The 21,501-nt window shown below is 30.4% G+C and overlaps 1 protein-coding gene across 1 annotated transcript in view; it reads left to right on the top strand.

Annotated features, from left to right (window-relative positions):
* Positions 1-21,501, top strand: part of LOC129958172 (4-hydroxyphenylpyruvate dioxygenase-like protein) — an 89,874-nt gene that overhangs the window by 33,265 nt on the left and 35,108 nt on the right. Inside the window, exon 2 of the mRNA XM_056070417.1 lies at positions 17,968-18,620. Coding sequence (XP_055926392.1) covers positions 17,980-18,620 — 641 coding nt within the window. The 5' untranslated portion in view covers positions 17,968-17,979. The remainder of the gene's footprint in view (positions 1-17,967; positions 18,621-21,501) is intronic.

Here is a 21,501-nt window from a genome sequence, read left to right as displayed (position 1 = left end):
TGCCTAGGTTGTTGAGTTTTTTAGTTATATTGGATATAAGAATACATGGTTCTAAAAATATTTTTTCAAACTCAGGCAGTTATAAAACATTGTAATTCAATAGAAACCTCAAGACAGAATTTTATGATGATTACAATATTTTTAATTTTCTGTTTTGCCATTCGACACATTTTACTCACTGGGAAATTTTTTTTGTACGGAGCCGTATAAAAATTTAAATTTTGTATCTTTTAAAGTTTAATCCCCTGAAAATTTTAATCGATTCCATAACATTTTGCACCTTTCTTTACGCAACTTTGTGATTTACAGTATATGTCTATGATCAATATTTAAGGAATAAAAGCCGCGGTCAAGGTTTTTGAGACACCCTGTATATATATTAAACTTGTCATCAAGTCTTCGCAAAAGAAAATGAATTTATTTTTGTTACGTGAGAGTAGAATTGAGAGAGAAAATTCTGAATAAGAAGTACGTAACTTCATTGAATTATATAAATAATATATTTCTTCGTGTCCTGTAGATAGATGTAGTCTTTGACGATTGCTCGGCTGCATCATTACCGTATCAAACCTGAATGCTATGAAGCCAGCAAGGGAATTGCTTTCATATTTCACCTCTATTTGTGTTGTCGCTGTATCTGTTTATGACTAAAACAGTTAATTAAACAGTCTTGTAATAGGTTAATTGCCTTATTGTTGTCTGTAGAAATTGAATATAATTGAAGAGACGAAACTGAAATTCGACAAAAAGAACAAAGTCTTTTCAGATTGTTTGACTGGAGGATTTATTTTGTATTTACTTCTACAACTATTTAGATTATAGACTTCTACTTAAATCGCATCTGAAGGTAGATTACTTCTCACTTCTATGTATCGAGAAACAACGCTAATCATTTTGAAATTTATGAAATGGCAATGAAGCTTGTAATTCTGCATCTAGTACCATTTTAATACGTTTAAATGTCACTGAATACTTTAGCGTCACATTTTTGCGTTCGTATGTTTGATGAATAATGTAAAAAAATCTTTATTTCAACATTATCATATTAATATTTTTATAATATCTTCAAAATCTGAATAAATTAATTCTGTATATCAATGCTTTGTTTTGTAGAATAGGATGCAGTGTTGATCGGGGGTCATTGTCAATTGGGGAAACTGAGAACAATTTACTGAAAACAATTATTTATTATTAAGAGTTTAATAATAAATAATAGGGGGAATTAATGCAATAATTGAAAGATTCGGATACGATCGATTTACTCCTGACATCTTATAACATTTCATCAGAATCATTAACGACTCTCTAGACTTAGGCACTGACTTAGCACTAGATTTAGGCAGCATTAAAAAATCAGTACAACACTATTCAGCTATTCTATGGTCAATTTTTTCCTTCTCTGTGATTAAAAAGAGCTTAGACTATTTAGTACTTTGTCGATATTGCTTCGTTCAGTGATGGCGAGATGGTCAGCTGTACAAAAAAAGAGGACTATAGCATTTAATTTCCCTTTTATTATTAACAGTGGAAATAAAGACCATTCATGGGGCATAGAAAAGGTTGAAGAAGAGCAAAGATGTGATTTCCTTTTCTTTGAATAAAAAGAGTTTCTACTGCAGATAATTACTATTCCATATGAATTAGCTTTTCAATCTTACATTTACCTTTCTTGTTGTCACGCTTTTTCATCGACCTTTTAAAGGGTGTTGATTCAATAATTTATCATCACTTACCACACGTAGTTGTAAGGGGATTCTAAAAACTGCTGTTTTCATCTGTCATATTATATCTGCCTATGCTGTAAAATAGAGCTTTCTGGGTTAGTTTTTGGCTGTATTAAAAGCAAGTTACCTCATAAATATTTCTTTAAAATAAAAAATAATAATCAGCTATGCATTCTTTCTAGGACAAAATCCAGGCATAGTCTTTGCTTTTTCCAGCACTAAATACATATGACGAATATTTCAAATATATAATGAAATAAAACATTTTCACATGTAACAAAATGAATAAAAAGAGATTTGTCATATGTATTTTTATGTTAGTGCAAATATTTCTTTTATAAATTTTGTGTGTCTAATCAAATCATGAATGTATGCTGTTGCTTCTGAGGATATTTAATCCCGCTACGTTACACCGATCAATTGTCCATTATGATTTCGATGTTTGATAGAATATCAGTTATCCACTATAAACATAATGTCGTAATCCTGAAAATATTAGAAAAGCGGGAAAAACTCTATTTATGTAAAAAACCACGAACCATGTGTTGAAAGTAACTTTCATAATTTACTTTATTTCTGAAGAAAAAGCGAAGTTATTCAAACAACAAATATATAGTTTTGGCTCCCAAAACAAAAAGGGGAAGGAAAACAAGCTGTTTACATGATAAACTTTCTGTACACTCCATTGCATTTGCATAGAAAGGCAGCTGGAACTCTGGTTGATCTAACTACAAAAACCTGCTCTTAAAGCTAACAGTGACAATTCTAACCAAATTATTTAGGATTACCCTCCACCCTAGGGCTCACATATTTGCCTGACCTTGACTCCTACAAAAAGTGAAGGAACCCCATTAAACTATCAACTCGTCTCAAGTAAGCGGTGAGTGCATTTTCCGATTGATGATTTTTATCTAATTTAGGAACGATGTAGTTGAAAGCGATATATAGAAAAGGAAAATCTTCTGAAATGACGTCCATTTCTGATGAAAGATTATTTTGCAGATTTGTGGTGAAAAATTAAATAATAATAATAAATAAATAAATAACCTCATATTTTAGTTTGTTTCATTATATTATAAATAGGGTAACGAGATGCTTACTATCAAAATTCAATGATTAAACATTCAAATGCAAATGATTAAAAAACATTCCTGCAACATGGCAACTATTTATAATGATTTGATAGCTCCATATTTGGATTAGAAGTTTCAATATTGGAACTCTAACTATACATTAACCCATAATTACAAACAAGCTCCAAATTTGAAAAAAAATTCCCACATTTTATTTAACATTTTTATAAAGTACTGACTAGAACTGGTTTCGGTAATCAAGACGTCATATAGAAAATTTTTATAGTAGCAAATCATGTGATTTGAACAAGAATTACTATTATTAAAAATTGTAAGGTTTTTTTGTGACTATTCAGTAGAGTTAAAATGACTGAGAATGGGATTCAATCATTCTACCATTGGATAGTTTCATTTAAAGGGGTTCGTTAACATTATAGAATTAGAATCCATTTCATGGTAAGTCATATCACTGACTCTCCGACCCGCCCGAAGGCACACGGATAAAGAATACTGAATAACCGGACCACCGCAACAGCAACATTGGTGGGAACTGTGGTTGAGTCCTAAGGGCCATCACCGGCATAGGTACAACCCTTCCCGAAGGAAGTATGTCCGGTCATCGATGGGAGGAGCCAGATCTGCCACCTTTTATGTACGCACCAGGCTGGCGAGATCCAACCACCATACCAGAAGCATCTCATTCTCTCGAGGTGCTCCCCGGGGGTTCCATTTCATGGTAAAATGCAACCTTTAAAATATCAAAAATGAGAAAACATTATGAAGGCTTTTTCATAAAAAGTTGCGCCTCTTCTCGCATACCTGAATATAATTAATTCTTTATGACTGATAAAACATTTGAAAAAGTTTCCCGAAATATTAATCAGTAAAATAAAATAATAATTATTCTTACGACAAGATTCGCAATGACCAATATTTCTCAAAATTATTTTATATAGTTTAAAATTGTAAATATGAATAAAAATGTAAATTAATTGTAATGAAAACAACTTTACAATCGCAAATCAATAAAAATTGCAGGTCGGAGTCGCTTTTTAGAATGACTTATTCTGTTTAATCAATGATAAAGAAAATGATCAACAAAAGAAGTCGAAGACGTGAGAAATAAGGAGTGCGCTCACGTAAAAGGAAAAGAAAAATACTAGAACTATAAATCCTGTCAACATCTGAGGAAATCAGTAGACTAGGAAAAGGACGGATCTCGACCTCAACTCATCCTTGAACTAATTCGCTTATGATAATCCCGTGTCTTTGTTGTTTATGGTATCATTAGATATATGGAAAAACATTTGCCCCTGCGATGCCTTTTTTATGAGGTCAACTCCTTGCCACAAGTTATTACTGCCTTCACTTGTACGCAAGAATGCAATGACAAAGAGATCATAATTTGCTTTACGAAACCAATTCTATACTAACAGAATATCAAATCAATAACTGAGTCCTAGTTCACGTACTCAAGCTCAGGGAGAATAATTTACGTCCATTTTGATTATTTCTCATTGCAAAAACTTAACATTGTGTGTGATTTCTTCAAAAAAAAAATCGCGATTTTCTTTTTGAAAAATGAACAAAACACTGCTTCACTGAATGAAACTGATCCTTCATGTGTTCAAGTAATATAAATAAGTGATTATATTATGATAAATTTTATGCATAATGCAAGAAATTCTGGTAAATTTTAAGCTACAAAAATAAGAATTTATCATTTTTGCTCCGATATTCTTAAACTTTAAATTTCCGAGAATTCATGTCCAAATTAGTTTAAAAATAAATAAGGAAATATTAGTTGAGTGAATTGTGTTTAAATTAAAGCTTGGGACTTCCAATTTCCAAATGAGCTTTCGTATTGTTTAGACAAATATCCCGATAAAATTTGACGTTTTATGATTTTATATTAAAATTCTTATAGATATTTATCAGATGTAAAATGTTCGGTAATAATAATTATTGTTGTTTTTCAATAAGATCCCGGTCATGGTTCTTTTCGGCAGTACATTTATTACTTACGCATAAACACAAACATATATATACTGTATATATATGAAAGACGAATCAAAGATCACACAGCATTTTCGGTTAAGGATTATAAGCACCCCGCTACATTTTCAAGGGCTCGCAGAGAGGAAGAGAGTGAGTGATGGAGATGGGGAGAACGTAATCACATAGATATTCATCCGCTTAAAAATATAGTAGAAAAATAGTTCACTCGCTTCATCCCAACAATAATAATTATTAATTCATGTATTAAAAACAACAAAATCTTTAGCCTTTTATTTCCAGAACAAAAATTGTAAATGCAAATCTTAGTGAAATCTTATAAAATAAATAGTTACTTTTATACTACATTTCTTATTTAAGAGGTTTAAGGTCAGTTTTTTCACTTTAAAGATTTTATAGTAAATTTTATTTCATAGTATTCAAAACTATCCAAGAAAACTATTATTCTGTCTGAGAATTAATATTAATGTAGCGTTATCTTAGTATTCCCTGTGTTGCTCCGAAATGATTTCAGACAACACTTTTACTACAGTAGTGCATATAGAAAAAGAAAAAAAACAGCTATATATTAATATCGCATAAAAATTCGAATAGTCTTCCAAATAAAAAACTTAATTCTTCTGCTTGTTTGAATTACTCAGTGCATCAATTATTGAAATGGTTGAAACTTCCGTTGAAATTTTAGTTTGAAATAAACAAATTTTAAACTGGTCACGAAGTTTGAAAGGGATAAATTGCAGCTTCCAAATTATAACATACAATATCTTGTCTTAAATTTCCCACGCGACCTCGAAGTTACGAGGTTCTTAATTTTTCCTTTCTACTTCGAATATTTCTAATTCTAGAAAGTAAAAAAAAGGCAAAATTCAGGGTTAAAAGATAGTAGATATAAAAAGAAAATTTGTCCCTTCCTTTTCAAAATGAACCAGAAGCAATGGTCCAAGTTTCTTTTGTAATAGAAGAATAGGTATTTTTTTTATTCGGAAGATAATAGCTAGGATAATAATAAGTTATTTGACTCGCATTCCAAAGATATGATACTTTATTAGTTTTTAAACAAGTGCGAGCAAATTAATACAGTAGAAGTCTTTATGTAAGATCTAGACCGTCCAGAAAAATAAATGATAATTGTAAATTTGAAATAAAATCTCTGCAAACTTGAAAAAGGGTTGCAAGTCTTGAAGGCAGAACCGTCTCATACCCCGTAACCATTCTGGTCACTGAATGATTTGATGCGCATAATACGGGAATTTTATTAAAAGCCAGAATATTTACAGAAAATATAACAGAAAGAAATATTTCAAAATTTACAATCATATAAAACAAAAAAAATTATAATAATAAATAACATTTACTTTAATTTTCTACTTTGGAACGGGGTAGAAAAATATCTGGAGTAATATTAAACAGAAAGATACAATTAATTTTTAAAAAATCAAGAGTTTCATACTTACTGCACTTGTTATCATATGATTGATGAAAAACAATTAAAAAACAAATATAAATTAATTTGCTTAATAACTGCAAAGAAAGAAAATCCCTATTAAAAGAATAATTATAAATGCAATGAATGTGAAGAAACTGCGGTGCTTAGTCTATGACACTTGAAGTTCGAAACTAGGGAGGCAGGATGATATCTCTATTTTCACTGATAAATTTAACTATCCTACGGATTTTTTGCCTGGAGTTGTTGGCGACTGTTTTCAGCCATAAGTGTTCGAGGCTTTGTGATGGTTTCTTCATATGAGACTGTGAGGATGCACTCCGTAGCATAATGACAAGCTGTGCTAATCCCACTACAACTGTACTGATTACTGTCCGACAGGTTAGATCTTTTAAAGTAAGCAGGAAGAGAGCCATATTCCGAGAAGAAAATAATATCCTTTCTTATCCAGTTTGTGAGACGAGGGCTAACGGTGAAGATGATATTTAAAAAATTATCTGGTTGTGCCACTGTTGTTCCAAGATCTTTGCCATTCCTCTGGCATGTTTCTCCTGAGAAAGTGATATGTGATATAGGAATTTTATGTGATTTAGGAATCTTTTTTGCATATAATATTGCCGATTTCTCATAGCATCTTTCGCTAGTTTCTTTGGTTTTTCATTGCCTACGTGAGCTAATGACCCATGAAACTTTTGCTATTGGAAGTAAGAAGAGGATGGTAAATTTTTTTCTCGTTATTTGGTTTATAGTCTTTGAATTAGCGGATGTCACGATATTTGCTCTATTTCCGACGTGTATTTTAAGAGTGCTATTGTTTGGAAATCGAGATGCATATTTAACTGCTTCATGAAGTGCGATGAGTTCAGCTTGAAAAACGGTATTGTTTTCATTCAGTTTGACAAAAAAAGTGATAGGACCAGGTGTCATTGATCAAGGACACAGCATGCAGTTCCGCAGTTTTCGACCCATTTGTTAAAATATTAATGATGCTCGTTTGGGCTCTATTTAATCCTTCGTCTTCCAGTGAGATTTGGTTGGGATGAAAATGCTGTGAAGGATGAGTAGACCAGCAAGTGAACTTCCTCTTCATTTCTTCAGTATTTTTCTAAAAGGATATCTTGCGATATAAAAGTATTACATATTATTTTAATTAGTTTTTTGAGTTATTTAGTTTCATGTTGATAACGTATCTGCTATTATTATATTCCATTTCTTAGTCACAAAATTTTGATTATTTACTTTTTACTGTGCTTAAAAATAAATTTAACACGAATTTTTTTTTATACATTTGACGGATCTTTTTACCAAAAAAATATTTATTTTTAATTGATTATACTTATTTATTTAATTTTGCTCCTATGACAATATATTCATTTGCTTCCATTTTATATTTCTGATGTATACACATTTCTGTTGAGCAAAATAAAAAAAAGTTGCAACTTTATTATAAATAAATTATGTAATTCATAAAAATATAGCATATAATTGATTAAAAAAATCAACTACTTCCTCGTATACTTGCGTAAAGGGACAAGTGTTCATGCAAACATTTGAAGGTTGAGTAAAATATATATTAACGAATATGCATTCTGAACCTCTTTCCACTCATAGATTGAATCAAAAATTAAAATACATTACAATTTCCGCCCATGTTACTAAGTTCTCTTTTGTGGCCATACCGTGTGGAAGCAGTTGTGTTACTTTCCTGTTTTCGAAGAGATTGTGAAGTAATTATTGGTGTTGAAAAGACAGGTGCTGATATCCAGACTCTTCATAATTGTTTTGTGTTGCAAGTTGTCAAAGTCTCCTTTAATATCAACAGAGGGCACTAAGACATACTTGCCCTTTCTTCTTACAACTTCAATTTTGTTTATAAGCTCATGGATAGATGTATCTATAGATTTGCCCTCCCAAAACTCATACTGTCACTCGCTAAGGCTATTGGTGGACTCAAAATGATTTTATTTGTCTTTGAGCCATCAGTTTCCCCATCACTTTCCCTATTACCGGCAAAAGTGAAATAGGTATGAAGATGCCGTCTCTAGTCTTTTCCTTTTTACTGGAATAGAATTAGATTTCCTATTTTCAAGGAACCTGGGAATCACTAGCTTAATTCTCGGTACCTACTAAAAAGTGTTGAGAAGATATTATGAAAGAGCTTGTGAATTATTCTAATAAGGAGATTGTCGATTCCATATGTATCGAGAGGAAATAAGTCAAGAAATAAATTTCTTTTTTTATCTTGACGTGTAGAAATTGTATGAGAGACAAAACAGCTTTAGGTCATCAGCCAAATAATTCTATTTTCAGGCCACTGGCATTGCTGTAACATACTTTCATGTAAAACTTTTATGCCTTTCTCCAAACATCTGTTTTCCGGACCTGTCTCAAATAAATTAATACTGGCATATATTTACAGATAGAGTTGACAACCGATTTATGACTTCTGCCCTTTTGGTCACCACCTATCTCGAAACTTCATGATAAAAGCTCATCCCTTTTGGCATCAGAAGATGTCAAATAAATGTCGAAACAAACATTTCAAATAAACTATGGGAATATTTAGATCCTATGAGGAAATAATAATAACATCCTTCGAAAGAATAAATAAAAACATTCTATTCGGTTTGCTTGTTAGTTCAGAAAAATTTTCTCTTTAATTCAATAAAATACGTTTATAGTAATCAGAATGGATAAATCCCAACACCTAGAAGAAATGAATTTAGAGTACGGAAATTTTTGTCTAGGTAACATATTCATTGAATTTAATTTAAGAAGTAGGCGAGGAGAGCCATTTTGAAAGTGTAAATAATAATTATTGTAGTTGCAATGAGTTTAATTTCTAGCAAATATTTAAGAATCGTGCCATGAAACATTTAGCAAAATGGAGTTCATGCCTGTTACATTTAATCAGCGATAATCCAAGCTGGCTGTAGGACTTATCTTCCAGTAATGTCCAGTACTTACTGGTTGAGAAAAGATCTGGGAATTTGACAAGCAAGGAAATAGTCAACACTCTGTAGAGCGTGTTCGGTGACAGCAGTGCAATTGGCAAGCACCCTCTAGAATCATAATAAAAAAATCCTGCACAAACGGCTCATTCGCCAGTCTGAAGTACAAATTTGCTGTCAAGGTGCATTTGATAATGCTGAATCTATCCTCTGTCATAGGAAATTGCTTAGCAGATCTTAATTCTTGATTTCGGTTCAATGCGTTTCCGGCGCTGTCATCTTTGTTTTAAACACTCATTTGACTGCATCTTGCCAACTTAAGTGATCGCGGGCACCACGACAGAAATTATTTGCATCTGAGATCGCAACACATCTTCATTTCACCTTCAGTGTCTTTCAGATAATCTTACCTTGCAGTCAACGGAAGATCCAAATCTTGTTGCAAATGCAGTTCGATACACTACAGTTATATGAACGGTCTATAATCTCAACATGAGACCGGAACCCGATATTCTTAAACAGTATTTTTCCATGACCACTGGTACCAAAAATCATGCACCGTGGATACATCAGTGCTAATTTTTTCTGCAATATCGCCACAATTATAACCATTCTCTCGTAGATTATTACCATGTCTAGTTCAAACTATGATTGATACTGCCTTCTTCTAAAAGGAATTATTCATTCAAATCAACGCCAAATTCAGATGATAAATTACTCTGATGAAGTTTACATTAATATTTAAAACAAATATCATTTACATGTTCATAGTAGTAATAGTGCCTCTCTCATTCGTCTAATGCTGAGTTGAAATAGAATGTTTCTGTAAAGCACACTTCCCGAATTTCTTTGATCTTTCTTGGTATTAGGATTTTATTTTCAGCCAAGGTATTTTTCATGTTCCTTTTATTTATTAACATGTTTTGTGGTATTGAATAAGTATAAATTTTTGATCATCCTTGCATTATAAAGAAGTAGTATATAATATGAACCTCGTATTCGGTATTGATTGAAGCTTCATGGGGAAAAACTCAAAACAAGAGTATTTCCATTTCATAACTATGTGAAAAATAAATGTTTGATAAATATGCTGTGTGTCGACACATATTATCACATTTGTATGAATAGAAGTTAAGGCAAAGAATTTTATTTTTTTTTCTAGCGCTTAATTATTTTTTATGGATGAATTATATATATATATATATATATATATATATATATATATATATATATATATATATATATATATATATTTGGTCAGAATAAAGTTTTATAATCTGTTAGGGTAGTTTTATTTTTATAATGAAAGCTTTTATTATCTTGTCGAAATTGGAATAAAGTAAGAAAAATACATATAATGGATAATAATTAGCTTGTTAAACTGTGAAATCAGCAAAGCGCTTTGAAAAATATGTGTTAGCACAACAGTTTAATTATTTTAGTTTAAAAGTAGTATTAATTTTCTCTCAGAATGAACACAATAAAAAAGACTCAAACTTCAAAGGATCATTTTGGGAATAAATGTAATTATCTATTTGTTAATAAACGTTATTTGAAACTATCACTATCAGTTTTTTATGTAGGGAAAAATTTATTTCAATGATAATTATGCACAACTGTTCATGTTTCTTGAGCATTTAAAATCTTTCTCTAAAACCTCTGTTTAAAGATTCAAACCTTGTGGAATGGATAGTGTAAAATAATTCTAATGTATTTTATTCTAATGTAATTTTTTATAAAATAATTCTAATGAATTTTTAATCATCTTCATTAACAAAGATTCAATTAGTTTGCATAAATTTAATCAAGCATAACTAATTACGGAAATTTGATGTATTACAATGTGAAATCTTAAGGAAGCTTGAGCGTAATTTATCTATATTTTCTTAAAAAGATCAGTATTCTTCTTCAGTTTATTTTTCATTAGAAAGATAAGATTTCAATTCAGATTTTTTTTTCTTTCTCTCATCATTAAATAGAATTTATTAAGAAATTAAATACATTAATGTGATCATGCTTGTAAATATTTTCACTCTCATTTGCTGGTTCCATTATGAGTGAGATTTTAAAAGATGTTTGTAATCATAGGAGACAAAAAACTAGATAGTTTATTTCGATTACGTAAAAGACAAAAACAAGTGAAATAAAATTATTGCTTTACTAAAGAAGGAAAATAATATTTCTTCTCAATAATTAGTGTCAATGGGATTTTCCTCCAAACTAGCTGGAAGTTTTCTGATTCCATAAACAAAACTGAAGACTGATATGCCCGTATGTTGCAAAAATTAATACATTATGAAAGAAATATGATATACAAACAGATTACTTAAAAAAAGTACTTAACCGATTCCGTACATTACAAGCTTTCAAAACTTTGCCAGTTGAGTTTTCATAACATAAGCAAGCAGCAGCAGCATCAGGGTTAAAAAGTAACGATTCTAATACTATTTGCAAATGAATAAATATTAATAAAAGAGTTTATTAAGCAGTAACTAATGGGTGAATGAACTAAACTTTATTTATTGTATTTTGCATATTAGGCAAATAAGTTAAAAGTGGTACTTTTATGCGCAATAATTTATGCTTTTGATCAATCAGAAATATCCACGTGTATTTAGTTATAAGAAATTAGATCACGTCACAACAACTTTCGAGAAATAAAATGTCAATCCTTATCGTCTTTGAAGCAAACACATAAATTTTAATAATTAAAGTAAGCTTAGATTTCTTTTTCCTTGCCAACCATAACAAGAAAAACAAGGTGTTGATTTTATTACCTCACTAAATATTTCAAGTTGTCTCTCTGCAGCTTGTTTGAAACTTAACTTGCTGATGTCGTCAACGTGTCTCATCGCTTATGCACTGCACGCGATTATCAAACGCATTGTAGCACTAGGTCAGGGAGATTGGTCCCTCTACATTATGAGGTTGTTCTGATTGAGGTTAGTCAAGGTAAGAAGTTGATGAAATCCGTTTGGTTTCCCGCAAAGGACCAATGAAATTAGTGGAAAACACTTTCCTCCTTGCCCCAGCTCCCATGTTTTCTACTATCAAGTTACATGATTTTTTTTTTTTTTTCTTTTTTACGTTGGAAAGTAGACATTTAGTGGTCTGAAATCACTTCTTTTTGCGCGGTTGCGAGGAATTCTTTGAGAAATTTGGGCTGCTTCATGAGCCTCTAATACGGTAAGAGTTTTATTTCAATATCTTCTTGGCTTTCTGTGTAAGTTACTACTGCTTTATCATATATATTTAATAATTTCATCTTAATTATTGGAATTTTCTGTGAGTTGTACTTGCATTTATTAAATGAGAATAAATGAAGAATTCGTGATATTTCGATGATTTTTATTTTATAGTTTTCATTTGAAACATAATCTTCAAACAAAACTTGAAAGTAGTAATTTTTTATCTTTTTTTTTTAAAAAAAATATTCACATTTGATACTCCTAATTTATCACAAATTTCCCGATATATATTTTATATTAGTTGTAAAGTTTGTGTTTCAAAGACAAATAAATAGTGTTAATATATTGAAGGAATGATTGCATGTTATTTGTTTCATTAAAAAAACACGTGTGATTAACTTCTAAATCTTGTGATTTATTAAAGCAATTTCATTTAAATCAAACCGTAAGTATGTAAATTACATTGCAAAATGAATCAGCCGTTATTGTAAGGTAAAAAGCAAATTTTTATGATTTTATAAAAATGATTTACTTTGCATCAGGGATTGAATTTAAGAAATATCAAAGATGAAACTCGAAGTAAGAATAGCATTTTTTTTTTCCATTTTAAGATCTTAACTCTGATTGAAGAAAGGTAAGATGAATTATTTTTATTTTTATTTTCTCTTTCCTCCTTCTTGGAGTTCTTCCAAAAGAAAACTCGCTAGTGCCGGAACAAGAAGTAAGACCAATATTCAGAAAAAACTTATTGGTGCTGTTCATTTTAAACTTGTAGATTTCTTGAAATGTTTTTTTACAGATCGTCAAATATTCTCTTCAGTGAAAAGAATTTCGTTTATATAACTGAGTAGCATATTCAAATTCGAATCCATTATTAATAAATTTTTCTATTGATGGAATGGCTGACTTTTATAGCTTCAACTTTTTTATCATTTTTTAAATGAATCTGATGATACTTTTTGAGGCGATGTTATAAAGTTGAAAAATTCCTTACAGAATATTTACTTCTAAATGAAGGCAGAATTTTATCTTTATGTTGAGAAATACATGAGTAAAAAAGGGCATGCAATCAGAAAAATACAGAATATTGAGGCTCAAAATTTTAGGAACATTTCATTTTAGAATATTATACACTGAAAGAGTTCCAAATGCATTAGTTTACGTAATCACTTGAATTTAGGAAAATAATGTCTCTGATATAATATGTAATATGCCAAAAATTTTGAAATATATATACAATTTTCTTCTTCTTTTCCCACGGTAAAAATCTTTCAGACTTTCTGTGAACTAGAAAATGAAAATTTTCCTGTTTTTAAGGAGTTTCATAAAAATATAAATTCTGTGAATCCATGATAAAGAAGAAAATTACAAATGTGAATTGAAATGCACTAATGATGCTTTTCATATATATACTAGGGCCAATTGATTGTTTACTTACTTTTTTCTGAAATTAAGCATAACTATAAAGAAAAACTTGATATTATTCCTAATGAGATATCCAGGAATTAAGATTTCTTTTGTTGTTGCTTTATGAAAGTGACTCGTTTGTAAAGCTATTATCGGTAAATGAAGCCATTTGTAACAAATAATAAAATTACTTATTTCTAAGGGAATGAGTCAAAAATCTTTCAAACTAATTCTGTAGATTCTTCCGAAGGTTTTTGTTGTTGTTGTTTTCAGTTTTATCAGATGATCTCAAAATATTTCATAACAACAACAACAAAAAAAACATTCAATTTACTATTTTTTAAGAATTTTTATTAACAGAATCCCTTCCAGTTGACACGCTATTGTACTCATTGTCATTTTCCAAACCTAAGGATAAAAGTAAAAAGGCTGGAAGCCCTTTATGTCATTTTCGGTTTGAATTTTCCTTTTCGAGACTTTTCTTTTTATGTATATGTTGTACGTTCATTGTTAACATAACTCGGTAGTATATCAAGAAATGCATTTTTCTCTGAGTTTCGTTGCACTCATAATTTGCAAGAGTGGAAGCGGAACATTGCAACTTTATATAGTTTATGGGGTTACTCAAGGAAAGGAATTTAACTTTCTTTCTTTATAAAAAAAATTATGGCTGGATTTTATATCAATATGTCTTAGTTTCTCGTATTCGCCTTTCATTAGCTGTATTAGCCGCCATTTCGTATTACTTGGAAAAACTCCATATACTTATAGCTATGAAATATTCTGTAAACGAACAGAATATTTCAAACATAGAAGAAGAAAGATATCTGGTAAACTGTCAAGATGAATATTAGAAAGTCTCAGCACCCCCCCCCCCAAACACACACAAAGAAAAAAAAATCCGCGAAAGTTTCATTATTTAATATAAAATTTCACTGGTGAAAATTTTTTATGTGACGATGAAATGTTAATGTTTATTTTCTCATATAGTATGTATGATTACAAAGGTATAAATATATGGTCGGCCAGATTCACTGAATGTTGCCATATACTTTAAATGGATAACACTAATTCATGTGAATTTTCCTGAACGTGAGAAGAATTTTACACATTGATAAAGAAATTATTAGTCTAAATAAGTTACATTTTTATAGAATAAGTTACATTACATAAGTTTCACTTTGGATTTTATCGTTGATTTATAATTTGTCTTTCTTGGATAATTTGAAATTTCATGAACTGATAATGTAGATCTCCTTTCATTTCTGATTGTGGTACTTGTTTCAACGAGAAACCATTTGGAAAATTAATACATATATCTCTTATTATCCAATTGTATTATAATAAAATAAATATAAGCACGTAAAATAAGTAAAATGCAGTCCATTCAAAACTTCTTTAAAAATTATTTTGTTCAGACGTAGTAAGAATACAGTAACATTTTCCATAGAGGCAGAATCCCCCCCCCAAAAAAAAGTAAATAAAAGAAAGAAAGAACTTTATTATAAAATTTTATATTCAAAAAGATTCTGTAAAACGTTTACATCGGCAGACCGCCGATGATAGAAAAAATACCAAAATCACCGAATTCGCAGAAAAATGACATCAAATTAACCAAGTCAAAGAGATTTAAAGTGCCTAACTTTAGGTTAGGTTATTTAAAACCGATACAAAATCGAAGAATCGAAATACAAATTCAAAATAATTCAAGTACGAAAGAGCTGTGTTTATCAAAAGGGTTTATTATGCAGAGTGATTCAGAAGTCCTGATCAAATTTAAATATTGATAATTATTCGACAAATGAAGATAGAAAGAAGACTCAGATTACTCAGAAATGATAGAAATGAATCCAAAATGTATTTCATTGTGAAGCCACCGTTTATTGTTGCAGAATTTACAGTTTAAATCACCAATTGTTTCTGCGCCTAGTAGCTCTGCCAGATGAAACTGCTTCCACATGTCATCCTCTCTTCATGCGCACATCAGTCAAATCAAGTACTGCTCTTGTCATTTACTCCTTTGAGTTTAGCAACAAGAATGTCCCACAATCTTTTGGGGGGATCATATTTGTGATTTGGAGGAAAATTTGAATCGAGAAAGAGAAAGATAACTCAGTTGAAAAATTTGCTATCTTTTCGAACCTTTAATTTTCCGAAAATGAAATCATAGTTTAATGTGAATTTCCTTTGAAAGAAGTTATAATAATCATATGATAATATTATTAATTCCTTATTTTCTGACAACTGTTAGACGATTCATCTTCGAAATATTGTACAACTCAATACATAGAAATTTTTTTAATTAAAATTTACCTTATTTATCACTTACTCTAGATTTTCTTCTATCATCATAATTATTTCTTGTAGTTGTTTTATATTTTCATGTTATTTTTTCGTGTTAAGAAAATTAATAGCGTTTTCCTTTTATTCGTGAATTTTGTGTGGTATTTAGGATGATTAATTTTTAGTTTGCTCTATTTTGTATAGTATGCATTATTTAATTATCAACAAAATACAATACAAAACTTAATGCATAACCGTATTGGTTCTATCAATTTCGTGAAATTCTAAAAATAATTCCATTGTTCAGAAACTGAGTTTGATAAATCTCCATCAATGCACTCTTAAAGGTAATGCATTTGGAATCAATAAATGATCGATTGAAATGTAGTCAACCTTGCCGTATTAAGAATTGGATGCAGTACATTCTCGTTATAAAGTTACATTACTCAAAAAAAAGAGGGAAAGTTTATTGCATCGATACATATACTTTCAATTTCAAAGTTTCATTGATTGCGGTGAGTAATTATATAAAAAAACTATGGCTACTGTGGAAGTTAAAAATAAAAAGTTAAAAAGATTACATTTTTGTACTTCCGCATAATATTAAAGTGTCAATTAGTAAAATGCTTCTCAAGCATTCATCTAAGCACTCACGAAGTTCCACTTTTCTATCAACAGATTTATACATATAAGATTATTTCTATATTTAGAGGGACTTACCACAAATTTGGATAGAGATATTTATTTTAGCAATGCAATCTATTGAATACAGAAAATATCAGATGAAAATTTTTGTCTAAAAGCCAATCCTAATGATTTGAAAAAATTTGCTAATCGCACCTACTGTTGCTCAGTTTGATTGGTCAAAAGTTTCAACTTTGACTTTATAAATAAACTTAAGTTTAACATTTAAGATGACTCAGAAAAATGGATTAAAATATCGAATAAAAAATTGAAATTGTAGATCCACATTTGCGTGTGTGATATCAAGTTTTCCTAAATAATGATGTATTTCATCAACGTTATGAAATGATGAAAATGTATGCTGTATTTACTAGCGCTGCTAAACTAGCTGAAGAAGAACAAAAACTTTATTTTCGCATCATCAGAGGAGGAGATTATTTAAATAAGGTTGGGGTATGATATTTTCAGAAATTCTCTGACCGATCCCACTTACGACTGAATGATGGTCGATGTATTCAGCTTCTTAATAGCATTATATTTGATATAATGGATGAATTGCCTTTAACACATGCGTGATTGATATTCGATAGTGTTCCTTCTCACTACTTTCCAATTGTAGGAAACGATTGAATGCAAAATTCCTTGACTGGATTACCAGGACCTGCTGATCATCAGACATGACGCTTCTTGCTTTTTATTAATGTGCTCGCTTACGTCCTTATCTGTATAACACACCTACTGTTAATGCAGAATGTCTTCATCGACCCAGTCAAAAAGCACACATATAGTGCACGGTTTATTTTGTGAAAGATCTGATAGCTGAACTGTCCTGACTTTTTAAAGTTTTGAACCTGGTGATATTAAAATACCTCTGTCATTCTGAAATCTAGAATTTGGTTGGAAGAAAACACTATAACAATTGATGAAATGTTGGAAAAGGTGATCCTGAATAATATTTTTAATTATAGGCTGGATTTAATCGGAAGCTTTTTTTTTTTCATAGTTGAGAGTTTCATATCTTTTGATAGTTTCGCATAGTAATAAAAAAAGCTCAATTTTGATATTTAAAAAATTACTTAGAATTAAGTTATGCTGAGTTTTAAAACTATTAAGACATATTCTAAAAATTTTCCTATGTACATAATACTAATTCCTTTTTTAATTTTTCATGATAATAATTCCCTTTTTCATTTGCAGGTTTTGTCCGAAATGCCTGATCCCGTAGTTCATCACATTGAGCTGTGCGTGTTTGATGCTGATGATGCTCTGAATCGATTGAGAAAATTTGGATTTATTCTTTTTGCAAAAAGACAAACTGCTTCATGCAAACAGCTCGTCGCAAGACTTGGTACAGTTTTTTTTGTAATTACAGAGAGGGGTCTTCATTACAAACCACACAGTCTTTGGAAAAATGTCGGAGGTGAAACTCTTCGAGCAGAGCCCTTGACAACATTGTGTTGTGAAGATTCCCCTGCTCATGAAGTGGATACTGTGTTCAATTTAGCCTTTTCCGTCAAGATGAGTGACGTCAAAGATATTAGTGAACGCATTTTGAGTCAGGGAGGGCAAATCATACAAGCTCCAACAGAAATGTCAGACGAAAAGGGCACGGTGACGTATTCGATTGTTAAATCAAACTGTGGGAATATTATCCATACTCTTATCAATACAGATCAATATAATGGAGAATTTCTCCCAGGATTTGATATTATTGATCAGTGTGACTCTTCAAATGATCTGAAAATATATGGTATAGATCATGTAACCTTTGCTTGTTATTCCGGAAATTCTATACAAGTAATTGATTTCTATGAGAAATGCTTTGGTATGAATCGTTTTCAGATTAGCAGGTAAGCTATATTTTAGTTTTTATTTCTTTTAAGATTGTTTTCTGGAAGAATTTTTGTTAGACTAATCATATGAAAATGATGAAATTATGTTTAATATAATTAAATAATGATATGAAAAATATGAAATTATGTTTTGAATATAATTCTTTTAATTTACTCATTCCCTTATCCACAGGGCCAATTTTTCATTTTTTAAAGCCTCTGAAATCTACTGATGCAATCTGCATTAATGGTCTTGGCAAATTGTTTATCACACAACTAAATATCCGCCAACTCTTATTAATGGAAAAATATACGACTGTTGATTTTTTTCTAAAACATTTGCATTTGTTTAGGCAAATGAACAATCATTCATGACATAATGTCAAAAAGATATTCCATAACCGGCGCTCATTAACATGTTGGTTTCCTTCAACTGCTCAAGAAAGAGTTTTTACGTCGGAAAAAGCCTGAACTCTCTTATTGAGTGTGTAAACTAAAATGAAAGAAATAAATTAGTAATGGATGAAATGATATTTTTTCCTCCTATTGCAATAAAGTAATGTATTTTTGATGTAATTATAGTTAATAACTGCAATTTATACTGTCTTCCCAAGCTACAATTTGTACTGTTTTCCTAGAGTAACGTAAAGAATTCTGTGTCGCATCTAGATTCAAAACTTGGCATTTTCAAAAATCTATTTATAATCGATAAAATTTCTAAAAAGTTGATAATTTAATTGAAGACATATTTCTTTTTGAAATCAATATAATTGCAAGCGTTCTTCATGATTATTACGATTTGATAAAGATTTCACGATTCTGCAACTGCTGCAGTTCGCTTATTTATCTTTGATTCCAATTTTTGGAATATGTGCAGAATAAAAATGATAGATTTTAAAAATCAAGAGTTAAATTTTTAAATTTAAAAAGGAATTTTTTTATAGAAAATAATGTTATTGTAGTCAAAATCTGTTTTTCTATTGAATTTTTAGTTGCTCAAATGAAGAAAACCTTTTTCTCATTTCCTAAGAACAGTAAAACTTTTTGGTTTTTAATGCGCGTTGATTTGAAAGGTATGAGCCATCAAAAGGTTTTTGAAAATCACATTTCAATTCACAACTTACATTAAAAAGTTTAAAATTTACTTAAAAAGTTTTAAGTTAGAAGTTTAACAAATGTGTTCATAAAATGTCTCAAATCTAAAACAAGCAAGAATAAATTAAACGAATGCTTAAACTAGAATTGATTAGTTTATCTGCTTAAATCAAATATTTCCCTCTGTTTGTGTCTGACCCCTTCCCCCCTTCGCTTCAATTCCATCTTTCTTTCACTTCAAAGTTTCAAAATCTAAGACAGTCCAGGCCTTCTGATGGTCAATGATGATTATTTTGTTTATAAGGACCATGATTTCCTTCCAACATTTTTATTTCGTTAATAAACTTGGATAAATTGACATATTTATTCAAAAATGTTTCTTAACTAAACTAAATTCAGTGGCACGACAGCCCATGTCGGCTAAGGCCTACAGTGCCCATTTCTGCTTTCTTGACCGAGGGCCCTGGGGCATATGACCCGGTTAGGTGGTCAGCTTAACGCGGAACCCCCGCTGTTTAGTTCCCAAGCATGCTTGGTCCTCAGTTTATCGCCCCGCTGAAGCGATGAAAGGTTGAGTCAGCACTTTCAGATTATTTGAAAAACCTCTTAGATTTTGAGGATATCTAAACTAGTTTTCATATCTAAGAACTGTAAAAATTTTATCAATCCTCTGCAGTTTGAAGAATACCTTCAAAAAAAGATTTCTACTGAGAGAACTTTCAAAAGCTTTACAACTCATTCAAATGTACTGTTAAGATTATAATTTTCTGCTGTTATAGACAATTGAGGATTTCCAACTGGTCTGAGGGGGGCAGGTATGTAAATTTAAAAATATTCGTCTAATTATCAAATTAATTTTGTAAAACATGCAAAATTCTATAAATTATAAAGCTATAATTGGTTTTCACATTGAGTCATTAAAATCAATATTAAATAAATTAAAGCATAACTTATTTATATTTTAATACATTATAAATACGTAATTATTCATTGAACTAGCTATATTATATTCCACTTGAAAAGTCCTCTGAAGAGGGCCTCATGCCGTAAAAAAAATACCTAAATAAATCATTAACATGTTGATGAAGTTAAAATATTAGTTGAAATGTGAAACAAAATAGTTAAAAGTAGGGCCACATTCCGTAATCTTCCCCTGATTATCAAACATTATCGTTGTTCTGAGATCTAAAGTTGAAAATAAATTTCAATCAACCAACATCTATTTATATTTATTGTACATAAAAGTTGTTAGTTTTACATCAAATTTTTGAATATCTTCTTGGATTCTTAAGATAAACGGTGGTAGAATGAAAAAACTGGTATTTATGTAGCCAATCATTATCCAAATTCTCGCATCGAAGATCTGAGATCAGATCATTAGATATCTATAAAACCAACACTTCGGTTATTAAACCTAGAATCTGCCACTTAGCTTTAACATTCATGAAGAGATTTCTTTAGTTGCGCCCCAATATACAGGGTAAGTTTGATGAATTCTGACAAATAAAAGAAGGCGATAGAAGAGCCCATTGTGATCATAAAACACTATAGTAACTTTGTCCCGTCTTCAACCTTTTGCAAGATATGGCAAATACAACGATTTTGCTCAAAACCAAGTAAAAATCCAAATATAAAAAAATTGAACCCATCTTTACGCAAATTAGGTACATATTCTGAACGAACAGCTCAAATCCTTTAAGATGACACCTGTTTCATGAAAATACATGGATTTAAAGCGGAGTAAGAAACGCCGAAACGTTGATGAAATTCAAAATGGGAATATCGCCAAAATGCTTAACTCTGA

Source organism: Argiope bruennichi, chromosome X1 (assembly GCF_947563725.1).
Source record: "Argiope bruennichi chromosome X1, qqArgBrue1.1, whole genome shotgun sequence".
Taxonomy (NCBI): domain Eukaryota; kingdom Metazoa; phylum Arthropoda; class Arachnida; order Araneae; family Araneidae; genus Argiope; species Argiope bruennichi.
The sequence above is the reverse complement of the archived record's forward strand: the minus strand, read 5'-3'. Positions and strand labels throughout refer to the sequence as shown.